The sequence below is a fragment of the Rhinopithecus roxellana genome, chromosome 15, assembly GCF_007565055.1.
Source record: "Rhinopithecus roxellana isolate Shanxi Qingling chromosome 15, ASM756505v1, whole genome shotgun sequence".
NCBI classification, from domain to species: Eukaryota; Metazoa; Chordata; class Mammalia; order Primates; family Cercopithecidae; genus Rhinopithecus; species Rhinopithecus roxellana.
The window spans coordinates 123349679-123370021 of record NC_044563.1 but is presented as its reverse complement, the minus strand read 5'-3'; the positions used below and the strand labels follow the sequence as shown (position 1 = coordinate 123370021).

At 37.2% G+C, this 20343-nt stretch overlaps 1 protein-coding gene across 2 annotated transcripts in view; it reads left to right on the top strand.

Moving 5' to 3' along the window:
• Positions 1–20343, top strand: part of GUCY1A2 (guanylate cyclase 1 soluble subunit alpha 2) — a 339473-nt gene that overhangs the window by 12082 nt on the left and 307048 nt on the right. For both annotated transcript variants that reach the window (XM_030918863.1, XM_030918864.1), the window contains exon 2: positions 18706–18767. In XM_030918863.1, the coding sequence (XP_030774723.1) occupies positions 18706–18767 (62 nt within the window). The remainder of the gene's footprint in view (positions 1–18705; positions 18768–20343) is intronic.

Genomic DNA, 20343 nt, shown 5'->3' with positions numbered 1-20343 from the left:
AAATTAGCCTCTCTGAGGATCAGTTTCTTGTGTATAAAATGAGGTTAAAAATTCATAGGATTATGAAGATTAAAAGTATAGTATGCCTAGCACAGTATTTGGACTATAGCATATGATCAATGGATTTTGGTGCTTTTCTCTAACACCTTCTTACCAGGTATCCTGATACTTTCAATTAGTGTCATTTTGGAGGAAGTCTTAGGGCTTGGAAAAGAAAGAGAATAGTTAAAAATAACTCATGGGGGAAGGGAGAAGGAGAATTAACATGTATTAAGCAACCACTATGGAGCCAGAATTTATCAAATGTTTTTATAATACTTATCACTAAATTTTCAAAATAATCTCATAAAAATATTTCAATTCAGGGAAGTTGAATAACTTGCCTATGATGATAGTTAATTACTGACGGAAATAAGGTTGGAATCTTGTTCTGTTTGACTCCAAACCTCATATGCCTTTCAGTATTTCATATATTTCACGCTTTGGTGAATGTGGTGGACATCGTGATTCACTGCCTAGATGTCCCTTTAGTAATAAAGGACTCATTCCTCTAGATGCTAGGAGTTCTGTTGACAGTCACCCGTCAATCATTAGTCCTCTCTATGTATTGCCTGGCCTGAAGAGAGCTAGAGCTACCTTGCTCAAAGTCGTGCCCCGTTCCCATGACTAATCAGCATGGGATAAGAAAGCTAGGCCTTCTCGCTTTAATTTAGGCAATTCTGAGATCAGAGCTCTATGTAGGGTCAGCTGAGACTTCCATTGAGTCTTCGTCATAGTCCAACTTCTCCTTGTGCCCAATTCTGCTTTCTTCTCTACCCTTTCATGGTTGTTGATCCCAAGAGCACTCCCTAATAAATTTCCTGCATGCTAATCTCCCTCTTAGAGTCTGCTTCCTGGAGAATACAACTCATGATGGTGAGTTTGAGAATTGTCATGGCATTAACGGAAGTGCAAGATTCAGTAGTGGGAAGGTGGCATTTGGGAGAAATATAATGATAGCTTTGGATTTGGATATTTTGAATTTAGTAAAAATGATTATCTCTGGACTGTGAGATCTTTAAGGGTTTGTATTACGGAATCCCCAAGCTCAGTTCAGTGCCTGCCAGTTGATTTAATAAATGGAAGATTGAAGATATGGGATTGGAATCTGGCTAAGAGCTTGTGGTTGAAGATAGTTACTTTAGAGGTGATAGCTAGTATCTTGAAAATTGACAAACACTCTGAGTGAGAGAGAAAAAAATAAGAACAACAGAGAATTAGGGAGAAATAAACAGAAATAAGAAAAAGAATAGAGGTGACAGGATTTTTTTTGTGTGTGTTTGTAGGATAGGAGGTGACTGGGAGCAGCTGGGAGCAAGGACCCAGTGGTTGATATTTGCAAAATAATGAAATTTAAGGATGGTCTTTTCAAATCCAGTATAAGTGAGGTTGCTAGTGGCCTTAGAAAAGCGATGCCAATCCTGCAACGGAGATAAAGACCTATTTAACAAAGTGTAAAGAGGGAATATATGGTGAGAAAACAAAGGATATTGTGGGCATACATCTCTGATTCAAGATATTTGATAAAAATAGAGAAAGATAGCAGCACCTGTGAAGCTGAATCTAAGTTTATTAGAGTTGAAAATTCATGTTTGAAGGTAAAAGATAAGTAAAAAACAAACAAACGAGACGGATGAGATAGATAAGACTTGATCAAGGATAGGGTCTCTCTAGAGGCATTCTCTAACCTATTTCCTAAGAATGAGGACACTTCTTTCTTTATACTCAAGGGGAATATAGGAATATGGCATAGTAGGAGTACAGTGCAAAGGCTACTGTCATATTTTGGTTTTATTCATACCTAATTTATTATTACATTCTTGTCTAGATTTTGTCATTATAACTTAGTCATTGGCCAGTAATTTTGTATATCTAGCAATTACCACATTTAAATTGCCATGCAATTTGCAGTTCTCTAGATATACATTAATGATGGCAGCTGTGCAGACTGTGGGATGTCAAATCAGGTATGAAATGTCAGTAATTCATCTTTTGGTAATTTTATACTCAAGTCATGGAGAGTACATTGTTTCATTTGTATAATCAACTGCTTAAATAACTTTTGGATTGTCTTATCAATAGCTTTAGACTTCGGGTTTTCTCCTATCCTCCTAAAAATAAGCATTTATAAATTGAACACCATATGGAAGAAACTGTTTTTTTATTTGTGTTTGTATTAGCTTGTTTTGTTTTACTTATAGAAGTGTTTTATATACATATATATGTAGTTATAAGTTTATATATTTATGCGAGTTGTGTATGTACACTCACACACACACCCGTTCTTATTTTCTCCATGTCTGATATAACTTTGTTCAGTGTTAGAGCTCTTTTTGACACTTTTTTTGATACTGGTGGAAAGGTCACTAATGGAAGGAACTCTTGAGATATTAGGAGCCAAGTGAATAGGACTCTATTTTGTCAGTATATTAAATATATTTTATACTGTTGAAAGGTAGTGTGGAAGGTGAAATAAGGCCAAATAGGACGTATATCATCAACTGTAGCTTCTTGGCTCTCTTTCCTTTTCTGGGTGAATTTTGATCAATTTCATCAAGCAGGGATTTTTATCTATTTTATATACTGCCAAATTTTATGACTACAATATGCCTGGCACATTGTGGTTGGGCAACAATTTTTTTTTTTTGAAACATAGTCTCACTCTGTCACCCAGGCTGGTGTGGAGTGTTGCAATCTCAGCTCATTGCAACCTCCGCCTCCTGGGTTCAAGCGATTCTCCTGCCTCAGCCTCCCGAGTAGCTGGGATTACAGGTGCCCACCACCATGCCCAGCTAGGTTTTGTATTTTTAGTAGAGATGGGGTTTTGCCATGTTGGCCAGGTTGGTCTTGAACTCCTGACCTCGGGTGATCTGCCTGCCTTGGCCTCCCAAAGTTCTGGGGATTACAAGCGAGAGTCACTGTGCCTGGTCAATAAATATGAGTAAATTTAGAGTGAATGTAAAGATAATTTATTTTAAGTATACCACACAAATGTTGTAAGAACCAAAAAGGATAAGGAAGACAAATGCACTTTAGAAAAATAAAATCAACAACAGCAAAAACAAAGTAGAAAAACAGAATATGCAAATGTAAATAATTATTATGTCCTGTTATTTTAATTTTTATTATTTCATATATTTACTGTATACGCCCACTATGCATGCTTAATTTTACTGTGTCATGAGCCAGAACCCCAAGTCTGTGGAGCAAAATATGGTTCCAGTCATTAGCCCAATTAAAAAATTAAAAAATTAAAAAAAAGTATTTTCCTTGAATGCTTAATCTTCTACACCAGTCAACTTACATTACATATTAGGAGGAAAAAATAAGTTCTGTCTACATGATCTAACTATATTTTAAAGAAATTCAATAGTATTTTATTAAGCAGATATTTGTTGTTTCTGTGCCAGGGACTTGAGATGTTTCAGTTATTTCGGGAAAATACTTACAATTCTATATCCCCACCCACTGCTCTGCCACCTATTTTCTTGTGATTCTGTTTCAAACATTTCAGGAATGAAATTTCAGAAAGATTTTATATTTCTTCCAACTTCTTTCTTGTATAAAGCCTTCCCAAGAGAAATCAAGAACTTGTGGAAGAAAAATTCATATAACCCCTTCAGCAAATTTAAGAAAAACCTGTCATTGTACTAGTAAGAAGCTTATTATCTTAAATCAGTACGTTTATGTAGACCTTAACAAAAGGAAATAAATATCTTATAATGACTATTGACCAAATTCAGTCAGTGCATGGTCATTCTGAATCTGTTTGCTTTCTTCCAATTTCATTTTTTCCCTTGTGTGATTGGTTTAATTTGTGTATGAATCATGTCTTGATTTTAAATGTTGTCTTACCAATTTTTTGCTTTTTGGCTTAAGGAGTTTGTTATTTTCTGAAAAGGAAGGGATGCAGATATTCTTACAAATTGTGTTTTTATCATAGTATTTACACGTATAAACCTAAATTTATTTTAATAGGATATTTGAAAGATCTATATTTATCTATTTGTATCTATGTATTTATCTACCAATCTACTATTGATTTCATAGGGCAGAAGAGAGGAAGAGAGATGACCCTGTCATTGGATTCTGAATTTAAAAGTACCATGTAATAGAAATCTGGAGTAGGCATAATTACCCTTATTGTAGCTTTTTAAAATTTTTCACATCTAATGAAAATATCTTTTACTTCCTTAACAAACGAATGTGCCTCCAAAGGCATTATTGTAGGGAGTGATAATGATGAGATGATTGTGTTGTTATGGAACAGAGACGGAGGGAAAGAGTAAATCTTAGCTACAGACTATTGTAATTCCATTTGAAGCTTCAGACAGGTATGAGGGAGTTTCTAGTGTGGAAGCTGGAGAAGAGAGATTTATTGTTTTCACCTGATATAAAGATCAGTCAATGCTTTGTGGACCTGACAGTGTTTGCAAGCTATCAAGTCTTTCTCTCTTTTTCTCTGTGTTAACTTACCGCCATTATAAACACATTTCAAAGAAAACCAATCTTCCCCTTTGTTCTGAATTAAAGTTTTTCTCCAGAAGTATACTTGCAACGTATAAACCTAACTTTCTTGCTGAAGGAGAATGGATGGGATTCTCCTGTAGCTTACTGCAGGTGGCTAACTATATGAATTGTGGTGGAAGAGGGCTGCTGCCTGCTGATTCTCTAAGCACTTAGGCACTTTATCTCCTTATTCAGCTGCATTCTTGGGTTGTGGGTGAGGGAAAAATGGAAGGAATAAAATTAAATTAAGTTCTAAATGTAATTTTCTACCATCAGTCTAGCTTTCTTGACTATTTACAAAAATCCAGATAATCTAGGTCTCAAACACCTAGTCAACACAAATAACCAATTGCATTGATTATACAGATGGAATATATCACCTTAATGGCGCTAATGGCAACTATAGTGATAGAAATTAACAATTCCATTGGACATGTAATTGGAAAAAGTATTGTACTACAAGTTACCCCAAGAAACCTACTTTTTCAAAGAATATATACTAGTAAGTCACTTTCAAATATGAGTCAACAAAATATTACCAATTGTATAACTATAAAATATGAATCTGCTAATAAGGATCTACAAGTAAGATCAGACCAACACATTTTGGCCATTAGATAAGGTATTCAGCTACTTTATGTGATTATAAATCCACAAATCTTATAAACCACGTAAAGATGTTGCATAACATCAAGAAAACATCTTAAAAAGCTAAAATAACAAAGTTTATTATGGTTTTGCTCTTCCAGAGTGACTAATAGAAATGAATCATGGGCATATTAAAGTCAAGTATATCAGTTTCTGCCTTGGTATTTTATACTAGTTCAACTTCTGATATATTATGGATTAAGGTTAAGAAAATGTTAAGTGGGGACATTTAGTAGTTTGTATTTTCTCTCTTTCTCTATTCCTATATCAGAACCTCATGCCACAAAAATCTGCTGTAAGACTCTCCCACCAGATAAATTGTACTATGTACATTTTAAATACCTTATGTAAAATTATTAATTCAAAAGAACCTCCCTTGATTTTAAGGACCTGCGTGGGGGTAGAAAGTAACCTTTTTGGAGGAACACGGGGGTTGTGCTTGGGATGGAGATAGCTCTCCTGGTGCTCCTAAAATCAAATCTAGTGTCTGGCCCCACAAGACTCTGCCATGTAGTAATGACTATATAGCAGTGATGCTTCTGGGATCTCTCAGTTAGCCATCTGGAGATCTCCTTTGTGACAGTAGATTATTTAATGTTCTTGGTCTGTAGTGATAACATGGATACATTGGGAAGTAAAAACAATAATATATAGCATTTTTTGTGATGTGGCATTATACTTTTAAATTTTGGATCATAAACTGTGTGTTTTTTTTTTAAAGAACTATTACTGCTACTTTAGGTCTCATTTTAAGTAAGGTTCAGGACCAAATGGGGCTGATGGTGTCCTTATGTTTTATAATGCTTAGAGATTCCAGAGATTTTGCTATGTATATGGATAATTTATGGATTAATATGTATTGTGGTAATAATACATGCCCCGTACTGGGTTTGCCTTGAACATTCCAGTTAAGAGTTGTTATGCATGCAAGGAAGTTAAAATGTTTTTAGAAGCTGGAAAATAGTAAGTGATATCCAATCAGTACCTTGTTTTCAAGCATCATAACCTTAAAATTCTGGTGTGAATATGTGCACGTGCTTACTTGTATAACTTGTGCAGGACAACATTTGACAGATATTTGTAAAGCTGAATGGTACAGCAAGATATTTAAACTGATGTAGTATCTAGGAAGAGTTTGAAAAAACATGATGCCATGTCAGAAACATTTCCTCTCCTCTGTAAGCAGCTGTTGCCAATATCCCTTTCTTATTCACATCCTTTCACCCTCTCCCTCTCCTTTTCTGAGTTACTAATTTTCCATTAGGTAATGAGACAAACAGATGGCCAGAAATACTACATAGTTTACAGTTTGGTTCTAAAGTGAGCAAGTTTTGATGTCTTTTGCTGGAGGTCTTCGAAAATGGCCCCCACAGCAGTTCACATCACGATGCCCATTTTGTGATCAACAGCTTATTTTGATTAGTTTTTAGAGTAAGCAGATTTGAAGAGAATTTTGAAAAGCCAGGGCTTTCCCCAACTATACTGTTTTTTTTTTTTTTTAAACACCTAAAAATACAAGGCATCAGTGACATCACTGTTTTTTTTCTTTTCAGTTTTCCCCACCTCAGGACTATGAGAGATTGATGTGCTGATCCATATTTTCCATACAGAAAAGACAGTAGCAATAAGTGACATCTCTTCAGCATTTCCAAAACATGTTTTTCACATACATTATCCCACTTTGATTCACCCAGGAAGTATATGAGGTAGGCAGGACATGGATTCTTGATAGGCCCAACGTAAGGGTGAGGAAACCAGGGCCCAAAGTTGGTAACCACTGACATTTACTGCCCGGTTCTCCTATTTCAAACCCTAAGCTGTTTCTACCATGCTATTATTTCTCAGCATAGCCACAAAGAGTTCTACCCTTCATATACAGTCTTGTTGAGGATGGGTTCCCTATCTTGCCTCCCCTATGGCTCCTACTTTGTTGACTTGTTAAGGAGTGGTGGTAGCGATTTTCATGGGCCTTACACCTCTTACTGGTTGTTTAGTTCCAGACTGTGCGATGAGTTTACACAACATAGGCGTGTGTTAGAAATGATAAAGGGCTCTTTCTTCCCCAGGACTCTGCCTCTAGGCTGACCTAGTTTGCCTGTCCACTGTCATGTTTGTATGCTCCGGGCTTCTGTGGGTGAGGCAACTGTGAGCAAAGTGACAAAAGCCACCGATACTGCCAACAGCTTAGTTTATGCTGCAGAGTGCGGGCAGAAGAATGACATTACTTGACGTTTGATTTCTAAATATGAAGGAAGTCTTGATTATCAGATAAATAATTACATGCATGAGGGTATATATTTTTCTACATATATTGTCTATAAACTATGCATACCCCTACATCCATGTATCTTGGCATAATTAAATAATTTATTAGAAGGAATGAGGAAGCAATATAATAGTTATATAATAGAGTGATACCTAGTTTAAAAAATGTGCTCAGATAGTTTAGAGTTAAACTAAAAAAGACTTTTTATGTTATGCAGTATTAATCTTCTGCCTGCATGGTTTTTTTTTCAGAAAAAGTGTGATTATTCTGTATCTCTAACTTAGGAATCTAGTGCATCATAGACACTGATGATGTGGCAGTCATTATCTGCCAAACATCTGCCTAGTAAGCACGTTTTATATCCGTTTGGATCATCAGATTATAGTCAACACTAGATCCAATTATATTCAGACCCTTACTGAGTTTTTTCTTTCAAGAGAGGTGGAAGCAGTGGAGCTAGGCAGGACCCACTCTGCGTAGTATTTTGATGATTTCTACATGTTTCAACATCTGAGACTTTTAAAGTCTAAGGATGTGTTCTTGTCAGTGTCCTGAAATAATCAGACTCTTAGCCACTGACTGGCTAAACAAAATGCCCCTGGCACTTCAGTTGGCATATGAATGATGATTTACTTATTTACAAGGAGCAGTAACTGTGAAATGTGTCTTATTACTCAAAATCTTAATGCTCAGCGCATTTCTTACCTGATCAGACTATGTGAGGAACCAAGTCATAATTAGAAGTTTGCTTTAATCCATTTAGTGTCAAAGCAAAATTAATTTCATGCCAAGTTCTTTAATCCAGTTTATGGAGCTTTCCAGCTGTAGGGAAGGCCTTGCCAGTGAGAACTGGTGTTCAAGGCCATTCATAAGACTCATTTTTAGTTAAGATGGTTGAAGAATTTTTCTTACTTTAGGAATAATCTTTCTCAATGTGACAGAGGGTGCATATGCTCCTAAATGGTATTAGATAAAATGTTTCATAAACAATTTCCCTCCCCTTCTTTTTCCTATGGGTTGCCATCTCTAATTTTACCACTTCCTCCATATCCTCTCTTTGTTGGTCACCTTCAGATATGTCGCTTCTATTGCTCAATGGCCTGCTTTGCCTGGAGCGAAACCCAGGCATATGACTGGAGCAAATTCTCTGCCACTGGTTTACAAATTACTGTTCAAGTTAGTGCATTTAAGGTTGACAACATATCTCTTTATGTGTGAATTTTATAATTTAACTGTCAGGCAGAAATATTACTTCCCTTAATTCTCAGACTCTTCTTGGGAAATACCTCACTGAAACTCCCAAGTACTGGACACAATAGAGAATTCTTTGGCAATACTCAAATTGAAGCCACAAAGATGTCTAAAAGACTAGAAATGATTTCCTCACATGAGATCCATTGCTAACCAGTAGGGTACCTATGAGCTGAAACGTCACTAATTAGCTTTGCAGCATTTACTAATTGGCATCTTTGGGCTGTGAGACATGGCTGGCAACAGTCCTAGATGTTAGACATGGTCAGTTTAGTTCAATTTAGCAATTTTTTGACTACTTCATAATCAAGAGATTTATATGTCGAGTTTAATCATCACATAACACATATTTGTGTAATACTTTATAGTTTTATTTCATTTTGATCTTTCAACAGCCCTGAGAAATGGTTATTCAGAAATTTTCCCATTTTATAAAAATTAAATTGAGGTTCAGAAAAATAAATCCTGTATCCCAAATCACACAGGCTAGCCAGGAGTTTATCCCTTTCAACTGTAATCTTTTCTGCCGTTGGTGAAGAGAGAACAATGCATTTTGGCTTAGAAGGGCAGGTTAAAGGGTTGGAGGTTTTGGAGGGAGTCAGACCTAGATTGGATTCTGACTCAGACACTTACTGCCTAAGTGACTTTGGGCAAGTTTTTAAAACTTCTCTGGATTTCAGTTTTTCACATTCATAAAATGGGGGTAATACTTCTTACTCTCTTGTAGGATTATTTTGAAGATCAAATGACTTGATGCATGTGACACGTAGGGTCCAGTGTTGCACTCAGCACATTTCCAGTTGCTGTTACAGTGTTTAACCCAGAAAGCTTCCCCGTTTTACGCTTTGAAGACTGAATCAGCCCTATGCCAGCTATAAAGTTTAATTTGGTTTAGGGCTTTAAGATGGAAGCCATGTCTACCAAAAGGCTTTTGCTACACCATGATCCATTTTCCTGAGAAAATGTCTAGAAGCATTGCCATCTTGTCTTATCATCAGTATTTTCATTCAGACTGAGCCAAATTGGCCATGATGGTGACCAGTTAAGCATGTATTAATATCTCCTAAAATCTCACTATTAAGAAGTTAATGAGCATACTGGAACTATTTAATAGTGACACTGTTTACAATTTTGGGAAAACAATCTCATTTTCATTCCATTAAAGACAAAAGGAAATAAGGAATTTCAATTAGATACATGGGAAGTATTTCCTAATGGTCACCAAAGTGAAGTAAATTACCAATGGAGGAAGCAGTTGTGATAGAAAGAGCACAGGAGACCCACGACCTGGTTTTGATGGTGTTCCTTTCCAGTTCTGTAGCTGAGGTAAAACACTTGAACCTCTCTGATGCTCAGTTTTTTCATCTGTGAAATGTGGATAATTAAATCTGAGACTGGTGAGATTGTTGTGAGTATCTAATAGGGTGGAAAAAAAGTGATTTGTAAAAACCATAATGTGTTATGCAAACCGAAGGTGGTGGTGTTACTCTCTGGGGTTCTTTGAAAACATCAGACATCCTTGGATGACTTAAGTGTGTTCTTGCCTGAAGGCAGAAGAAAGACTAAATAACTCATACTTCAGGGAGTGTATGTTTTCAGCTTAAATTAGTATTGATGGTATTAGGTTTTGTATCAAATTGAAATTCAATGGCTGTTTTTGGAAAGGCATTAAAGTGAAGTAACAAAGGGGAAAATACTGGGAAAGCAAACATCCGTTTTGTATAGGAAGACTTAATTACTGTATTGATTATATGTTAAGTATAATCAATTATAACCAATAATAATAATGATAACCACTGTGGTTTGCTATTAGAGCATACTTCTATTAAGGCAAAGGTTGTTAGTTTGAATCCCCAAATGGGCCAATTAGCATAATGTCAGCCTTCTCCCCAAGCTCTAATGAGGTCATGCAAATATATACCTGTGTTCACAAGGAGAATAAAATGAAGACTGGAAAACATTGCACAGATGTTAGGCCAGTATGGATAGAAAAACGCTAATTTTAGTGCATCTGTAGCTTTTTATTTTTTCCTTTAGCACACCTAGCATTTTCGCATCTTGTAACTAATCGTCTGAACTTCTAGTTTTGCTTAGCAAATTAGTGGTGTAGGTCACTTGAAATGGTATTCCTACCTTCCTAAAAAGCTGCTGTCCTTCTAAAAAGTATAGTTCTGATTACCCAGAGAAGGTTGTTCAATCACCAGTATGTTCCAACTCTGTATTTATGAGTGCTTAAACTTTACAGTGCTGTACTTGAAGATGACCCTGAGAACTACATACTTCTTACATGTGTTTTTCAGATAGGAAAATTGAGGCTTTTTTTAATCCCCCCAGGACTGTCAGGTGAAGAGATTTTGGCTAATTTTATTTTATTTTTTAAAAGGTCAGTAGGCACAGCTGGATTTGTAATATAGAGGTCCTGACTCAAAGTTCTATATTTAATTTGCAGTCTTTTTTTATTTTTCATTTTTTGGTTTATATGTAGTAAGTTTAGTCAGAGGCTGGGAAAGAAACATTATGTCTGGATATTTAGCAAGATTGATGGCTACGCAATTACCTCTCCTTCAGAATTAAACTGGTTGTTTGAAATGACATTATTTGGATTCGTTTTAGTAATAAAGTCAGTCATATAATTTGATCCATTGGTGTCTACAGGCCTACCTACGAAGAAAGGGTATGTAAGATTATAATTCTGATTAAGTTGTGGAATTTGACATAGGCTATCCTAAGAAACAGTGTGTTCTCATGTTGTTGACAAGGTGGTATTCTCCACTTTGTGACCTGGAGGATGACGAGAAGGGTTCCTTGTCCCTACAATTTATCTTTCCCTGACAAGCCTATTTACTAAAATTAAACTCTTACAGATTCAGACCATCCTCTATATTGTAGAGAAGCTCATTCACACCATCACCTACCTTAGCAAGGATTCAGACTTGAGGTTTTGAGGGAATGGAGTGAGAATTCCTCTTGAGCATCATCTTAGAACAAGGTAGTAAGGGGGTTTGAAATTTTGATGAGGGAAAGAAAGAGAATATGCGAAGAACAGCTTTTGGATACTTACTTTGAGAGTTTAGATTATGGTGGTGAGGATCTGGCCTAGCAGAAAGGAACACAAAGACGCTGGGTGCCCAGAGAGTGGGGAAAGGTGAGCTAGAGGATGACAGGAAGCTGAGAAAGTGGAAGTGGGAATTATTTAAAATAAAATTTAATTCCTGATTTTGCTTATGGCTTTTCTTGTTGATACAGCTTTGGTTTAAAGAATATTGTGTGTTCTCAAGAAAAAAATCGATTACTTTGAATACACGTGATTTTGTAATTTTATGTAACATTAAAAAACTACTTTCTTATTGAAGACAGTTTCCTAAGAGAAGACATGTTCTGGCCGGGCACGGTGGCTCACACCTGTAATCCCAGCACTTTGAGAGGCCGAGGTGGGCAGATCATGAGGTCAAGAGATTGAGACCATCCTGGCCAACACGATGAAACCCTGTCTGTACTAAAAATACAAAAAAATTAGCCGGACGTGGAGGCAGGGCGCCTGTAGTCCTAGCTACTTGGGAGACTGAGGCAGGAGAATCGCTTGAACCCGGGAGGTGGAGGTTGTAGTGAGCCTACATCTCGCTACTGCACTCCAGCCTGAGCGACAGGCTGGTCTAAAAAAAAAAAACAGACTTGGTCTAAAATATATATATATATATATATATATACACACACACACACACACACACACACACACACACATATATATACACATATATGTGTATATATATATGTGTGTATATATATTCTTTTTGTACAAGAGGGTTTCTTTACTTTTTAGTCATGTGATGGTGAACAGATTATCTAATCTCTAAATTTGGTTCCTTTTTAGTGATAATAACACCAGTCTGATTATTTCACTTGATTGGTGCAAGGATCAATTAGGATAATATGTATTAAAAATATGAGCTGTAAAGTGCTCAACCAGATAAAAAACATTAAATATTGTATGCAGTAAAGATTGAAGGTTACATGCTTAGATTTGGGAGCCATATTACCTGGCTTTGTCTCCTTTTATCTGTGTGACACAGGGCAACTTAAAGTTTGTCTCAGTATTCTCATTCATAAAATTGAAAAATAATGACGCCTACCTCATGTGGTGATGTGAAAATCAAAGAAGTTCATATACATAGTAGGCTTAAAGCAGTGCCTGGCATAAAACACCGTAATCATTCTAGCTGTTGTGTTTTTATGTGCATGTTAGCACAAAACTGAATGCTGCATTATTTGCATGGGAGTGGGTTACTGTGAAATTAAAGAAAAAAATCTCGTATTTATGCTTCAAGCAGCATAGCTCTTTGCTTATCTAATAAATTCATATTTGATTATAAGCCATTAGTGACAGTTAATGAAAGGGACTATGTTTGAATTAAGCAGTTATGAGTATCCATCTCAGAAGCTTACTTCTCTTGATATTTGAATTAAGAGACTATTCTCATTTAATGCCGACTTATTCAGATAAAGTTCACAGTGTTTTTGTCTTGTTCATCATGTTTATACCTTAAATGAAAGGTTTCAACCCTAACTACACATTGGAAGCAACTGGGTCCCCCCGGACAAGTTCAACTGGAAAATCTGGGGATGGCACTCAGACCTTGGTGTTTTTTATAAAGATCCCCAAGTGATTTTAATGTGAGGCAGAATTTAAAAGCATTGGCTGAGAGCAGTAGTGATTAAATATATACCTATATCATTTAGTTTCTGACCTTGATAGATAATTTTGTCATATTTAAATAAACAAAATAATGGCCAGGCAAAGTGGTTCACGCCTGTAATCCCAGTGCTTTGGGAGGCTGAGGTGGGTGGATCACTTAAGGTCAGGAGTTTGAGACCTGGGCAACATGGTGAAACCCCCATCTCTACTAAAAATACAAAAAAAAAAAAAAAAGAAATGCCAGACTTGGTGGCACGCACCTGTAATCCCAGCTCGTCAGTAGGCTGAAGCATTAGAACTGCTTGATCCTGGGAGGTGGAGGTTGCAGTATGCTGAGATTGCACCATTGCACTCCAGCTTGGGCGACAGAGCAAGAGTCCATCTCAAAAAAATAAAACAAAATAATATGGCTCTTTATGGATGTTTCTTTAAAGGCAGACCTATTGTTTCTATTAAGTTTGTATCTTGTGAGTATATGTCACTAAGCTGAAATGAGAAGTTTGATTGTTTTTAAATTATGTGTGTGGTTTTTTTTTTGGGATGATGAAGTGCTGTGTGTATCAAATAAGAATATAGACTTGCAGAATGTGAAAGGTAAGAGGGAGCCTCAAAGCCATCCAGTGCAAGAGGACACACTTTGAAGTCAGTCCTGATTTGGAGTGACTTACTTACTTACTGGGTGTGTAATCTTGTGACACTTAACCTCCCTGAGCTGCAGCTTCTTCATCTCTGTAAAATTGAGACGTACATGTATTTTCTGCGATGACAACTGTGTTTCACGCTACACACACACACACACACACACACACACACACACACACACAAACACACACATCTTTACTCTCTGCCTCCTGCCTGATCCCCGCACCATCTGGCGCGGATATCCTGAGCAGGGACTGTGTGGGAGCCTCAGCGGGACTGTCTGAGCCTGCAGGGCCAGCTGCTGGGGACTGCTTCCTCCCACTCTTCAGGGATTGTTTCTCTGGCTCTGTTGGGACTATTTCGTGGTTGGCTGTTCAGATCTCATGACCTTTCATGAGCATAACATTTAATCTGTGGGGGTCAGTCACTGTTGGTCAAGTATAGTGAAGCTATTCATGAGACTAGAGATGAAGATGGCTTTTTGCTGCCATATGATGGAGGCTTTTGGGTACCCTCTGTTGGTACCCTCTGTTTGAACCCCAGAAAATATGTGTGTGGGACACTGATGGATGCTTCCTTTTTCCAGCTGGCTTCCTCTCCATTGCTACTTTGTGTTGAGTTGGGACACTAGGAGGTCACTATCTATATCTTAGTTTGGGGGAAGGAGAGAAAAATTACAGACCTCTTGAGTTTCTTTTTATGATAGTAGGAACAGTGGATTTTCTCCTTTCCCACCCTTGTCTCTTTGATCCTCCAGCATAGGGCTATAAAATTATTAGGCCACTCAGCAATCCTGTTGCACATTCTTTGTGTACAAGGAAGAAAGTTCATGGGTTGTTTCTTAGCAGCTGTAAAGTAAATGCCTGAGGTCTTGACTTTAGCTATGGTGTTTCAGCATCCTTCCTACTCACTGGCAGGCCTGGCTTTAGTACTATCCTCAGCCTTAATTTTGAGAATTCTGCTTGCATCACTGTCTCTCTCAACTGATCTTAATGTTTCATTGGAAATAATTATTAATCTAGCCGCCATTTTTCTGAATTTTCCTCTGTTCACTGGAATTGGTGTCAGCTTCTCGTAATGAGAAGTATCGGTAGCTTTATTGATTTTTTTTAGGTGATAATCTTGAAACATTACACCTGTGGGATGAGTTGTCTAATTGAAGTCTGTGCTCCTCCACTAGATTATGAGACTCTTGAGGGTAGGAACTATGTTTTTCACCTTAGCATAGCCATATCTCTTATTTATTACACACCTACTGTGTGTCAGAGATGTTGCTCTATTATTTCAGTGTATTCCCACAAAAATAAGGTACACATATATAACAAACCTGCACATTCTGCACTTGTATCCCAGAACTTAAAGTATAATAATAAAAAAAATTTAAAAAGGTCATTAAACTAAAAAAAAAAAGGTACACATAAGGAATCTTATTTCAGAAGAGCTTAAGTAAATTGCCCAAGGTCATCTAGCTAGTGAGTCACAGAACTTGCTTTTGAATTCAGTTTGACTTTAGAGCCTCTTTTCTAAATCACCTTTCCAACCTCCTTCTTGCAGAAAAGGACAGATGCACATAAGAGGACTGGGATCTTGGCCTGTAAAATGTTGGATGGTTCTCTTAAGTAGGAGACAGTTATGGAGCTGCATTCTTAAAGAAGAAGATAGAAAGTTTGCATGTCTTCAAAGCCCTTGTTGTTCCCACTGAACTACACTGACTTGCATCACTGGCATACATGGGCACTTATATAATATAAGTTTGTTGAGAGCTGGACCCTACCACCCCAGAGGCAGAAGTCATCTGATGGGAGGCTTTGGCCCATTTGTGGGTCTTCACTTCATGCTTTTTACTTAGGACAGAGAGGCTGAGATTATGTGAATTTGTCTCTCACTGATAAGGCCATGGGTTGAGGCCATCAGACAAACTCAGAACTGGAATGAATCCATGGTAATAAGATATTCGGAGGGGCCAGGAGTGTGTTGAAGTCAGTCTTGGCTTGCTAAAGTTAGAAGATGCTGTGCAGTCAGCCTCTATGCTTGTGGTTTAGGGCATTAGCATGTGCTTGCCCACTTTGGCAAGAAATAGGAAGTGCATAAATACTTTATCAACCTGAAGCTTTGTTGGATGTGTTCAGAGAACATTTCCTTTTAATGTATTTGGAAACTATAAATTGAAATCCTGCTGGGAGTGGAAGTAATTGCTTCACACAAGAAAAAAGCTAGGTCTTTAAAAGGCTTAACTCCTTTCACAAATATGTGCTTTTTAATGACTGGGAAATTCCTGGTACAGAAAAAAATGTCCTTTTGTACAAATGAGGTCATTCTGGTCTTAAGTGGCCCTGTGCACTCTAGTTCCTGCTTTCTGTTCCATGTTTTGTGACCCGAGGTTATTGGAAGGATCATCCCTCTGTGGATATTCACTGCTTTTTGAACTTGTTACCAAGGGGAAAGTTAGCTTAGGAACTGCCAAGTCAGTGCCAGAAGTCCAGATCTAAGGAGTACTGAGCTAGTGACTGATAGTGATTGGGTTTAGATTGGTCATGGATTGGGTTGTTAAAGCATGCTTTCTGTGTATGCTAGGATCCCTATGTCTGATTCATTCTCCTTAGATTTCTCAACCATTCCACTGCTTCTTGGTTCAGGAATGATTTTTCTTTCCTAGGTGCATATCATTTACTCTGCTCTGAGTCTGCTTGGATGAGTAGAAACATCTGTGCCAGTCTGAGGCCTGGTGTAAATGAAAAGCAGCTGCTGAAAGAAGTGGCTCTGTACCTCTCTTTTGAACGCTTGCAAGCTGATTCCTCCTAAAGTTAATTTGTGAATTGGCTTGGCTAACGTGCAGTAGGTATCTGAGGCCTTACATTTGTGTGGTGAAAGGGTTCTCCTACATGGTAATGTAGAGTAGATCTCAGTGGATGCCCTTGATTCAATTTAAGCTCACTTTCCTCTAACTTTAACCACTGCCTACCAAGGAGGATGTTAAAGATTCGAAGAGTGTTAGATAGGGAGAGTGTTACATCTGTCTTGGATGTTTTTATAAAGAGGTGGACATGGAGTGGGTGCAAGTGAGATTTGACATAGACCTCTGGGTCTCTTTTTTTTTTTTTTTTTTTTTTGAGACAGAGTCTCACTTAGTCACCTAGAACGGAGTGCAGTGGGGTGATCTTGGCTCCCTGCAACCTCTGCCTGCTGGGTTCAAGCAATTCTTATGCCTCAGCCTACCAGGCAGCTGGGACTACAGGCATGTGCCACCACGCTGGACTATTAGTATTTTTAGTAGAGACAGGGTTTCACCAATTTGGCCAGGATGGTCTTGAACTCCTGACCTCAAGTGATCCACGTGCTCGTCCTCCCAAAGTGCTGGGATTACAGGTGTGAGTCAGAGTGCCCGGCTCCTGGGGTCTCCTTTAGATGATATATGTTTAAGACAGCCACTTTGAAGGATTAGCAATTGGAAATTGATATTTATTAACTGCTTCTTAGGTACCAGCACTATGCTAGACCTTTTCTGCAGATTACCTTTTTAGAGGTAGAAGGCTTGTGTAGTTAATTAGCAGCAGCCCATGCGATTCCCAAGCTACCATACTGCCTCGCATCTTGAAGGCTTTGTGTTACATTCGTGTTCCCCTAGAATTCATCCTTGGCTGTAATTGATCAATGTTTTGATGAGGCCTTGAGTGCTTTCTTTCTGCTTAATTGACTACAGGTTTTTGTTGTTTAAAACAGTCTCTCTCTTGCTACTGAGAACTTGGTTCTTATCATAACTTCCTAATAAAATCTAGGTTCTAGGATCTTGGTGTCCCATTCATGACTCTCTAAGTCTGAAACTCCAAGTTCAGTCTCTGTTGCTTAATTTCTTGATCTGGGATTAAGAACCTCTGTCTTGAATCATTGTGGAGAAGAGATTATGAAATGTCATGAGCTGCTTAGATATTTGTTGCAGACCCCATTTTTTGCCTGAAACACTTGTGGCCCATCCAGTATGCTCCAGAAAGAACCTTTGCTTGAATTCTCTTGGGACATGGAGGAAGTCAGGCTGACTGCTGTGACAGTCATGGCTGTGGGTCCTGGATCACTGGCTTCCCATCCTACTCTGCCTTTTTATTAGTCTCCTCAAAGAACAGGGAAAAAAAAGATCATTTAAGTTTAAAAATATCTCTTATTATAAAGTTGACTATTTTAACTCAATTTATCACTGCTTGCTAGACCATCCTTGAAAACCTTGTTAAAATGTAGAAGAAAATATGAAGATGTGCCATTTCATTTCAGTTGGTCATTACCTCATGCAGATTACATATGCTGGAAAGGAAAAACTGTGACTCATGTTTCTGCAGGGCACCCTCCCCACTACCCCCAAGGCCTGGGTTTATTGTAGGCAGCCAATGAGTATTTTATTGAACTTAATAGCTGGCACAAAAGATTTGAAGAAAACGTTCCTAGGAAATACTATCATAATTGAAATTGGGAAGTTCTGTGTAATTGCTGAGTGCCTCATTAGTTTCTGTGAGGAAAATACAAGGCATGATGCAAAATGGGTTAATATTGTGGAAGGAAAACTCTCAAGAGGTAAATCAGAAGCTTCACCTATCTGCCTACGATGCTCACAATGGGAATGGTACTGATTTGCTGATAATATGTTTTTATTATTATTATTATTCTGTAGCCTCAGACGATACAGCAAACTCTCAAGAGGACACTGCAGTATTATGAACATCAAGTTATTGGGTAAGTAAAAATTGATTTTGGTTATTATTGGGGGAAAATTAAAGGTAATGACTCAAACGTAGCTGTTGAGTATGTGATTTTCTGCTACCCAGGTCAACCTTATTTTACAGTGGCTGTGTTCTCACAGTGTTGGGGGTGAAGGCTTATTGGGGGGGGGTCCCTTGGAGTGATTTCTTTTGGCTTATTTGTGCTTAATTATTTTAAATGAAAATACTTTCTGGTATTGCTTTTCCTTTTTTTTTTTTCTTGGTCTTCTCATGTTCTTGCTCTCTTTTTCTGATGTTGACTGGTATAATTTTGCCTTACTAATGTGGTAAGGTTTATTGGTACCAACCCAGATGCTTTGGGATTTTAGAATCCTTAAGTAGAGTTTGATAAAAATCACTACAGCCTTAACACAGTTCAGTGAGAGGAATTAGTTTACTTAGAGTCAGGTGCTACGTATTTTTCTTTATTATCGCCTATTTCTTGCAGTGGTTGTGATGTGGTGTAAAGTAAGAAGACTTGAGGTCAAAAGACAGGACTTCAAGGCCTCACTGGCACATAGATCTTTTACTAAGTAACTTTATCTCTTTTGTAAAATGTGATGATAATAATAACTACATCAAGGATTAGATGTAATGATTAAATGAGGTAATTTCAATGAAACCATTTTGTAAACAGAGAGCTCCAAATGAGTATGAGGTACACCTCTCATTGGCTATGGCAGAAAGCAACTGGCAAATATGAAAGCCTAAATTTACTTACTCATGCAATCTAGTTTTTAGAGTCAATTTATTGACATTAGAGACAATGTATATTTTTAATTTACCTTGTTAGTATTCTTTATATGGTACAGCGATTTATCTTTGTAAAATTTTAAGAACTTTTGAGAAGTCAGTATTCAAACTGGTACTTCTTGAACTGTTCTCAGTATCATTCAACATTTATGGCTAATAGTCATTGCTATAGGGATCAAGAACGTAATTTTGGCTATTAGGGTATAGTGTGATTTTTTTTCACAGAACAGAAAGGAAGAATTATTAATGGAAAAATAATCTTGGTACCTAGTACAACGCCATATACTTTAAGTGCTTGATGATTATGTTAATTGTCATTTCGAAAGGAATTGCTTTGAAACTTTGTCATACTAATCCTCAAGAGTGTAGTTCTAGGAAAAACATATTATTTAAACTCATGAGATGGCTTTTAGTTTGAGGTCATTAGTGATTTTAAATGGTTTATCCTAATGGAGATAAAGAATGTCAAATTAATCTTTCTCCACACATCCTAAAATAAAACTTAATCACTCTCATTGACTTGGCTGCTTTCAAAGTATGGTGTTTGGATTAAATTAATATACTTAAAGTAGTTCCTTGTATGTGGTGAGCACTACATACTTGTTTGCTCTTATGTTTATTGTTATTAATATTTTTATGACAATATCCATCATCAAAGTCTAATCATTTTCTGGGATTATGAGTGTTCTTTCTCTTTTGAAATAAAATAACTGATGAAATATTCTCATTTGTGAACTAAAGTATGTAAAGTATGCCTTCAAGGCAAATTGGAGTGGGACTCTTATAATGTGATCAAA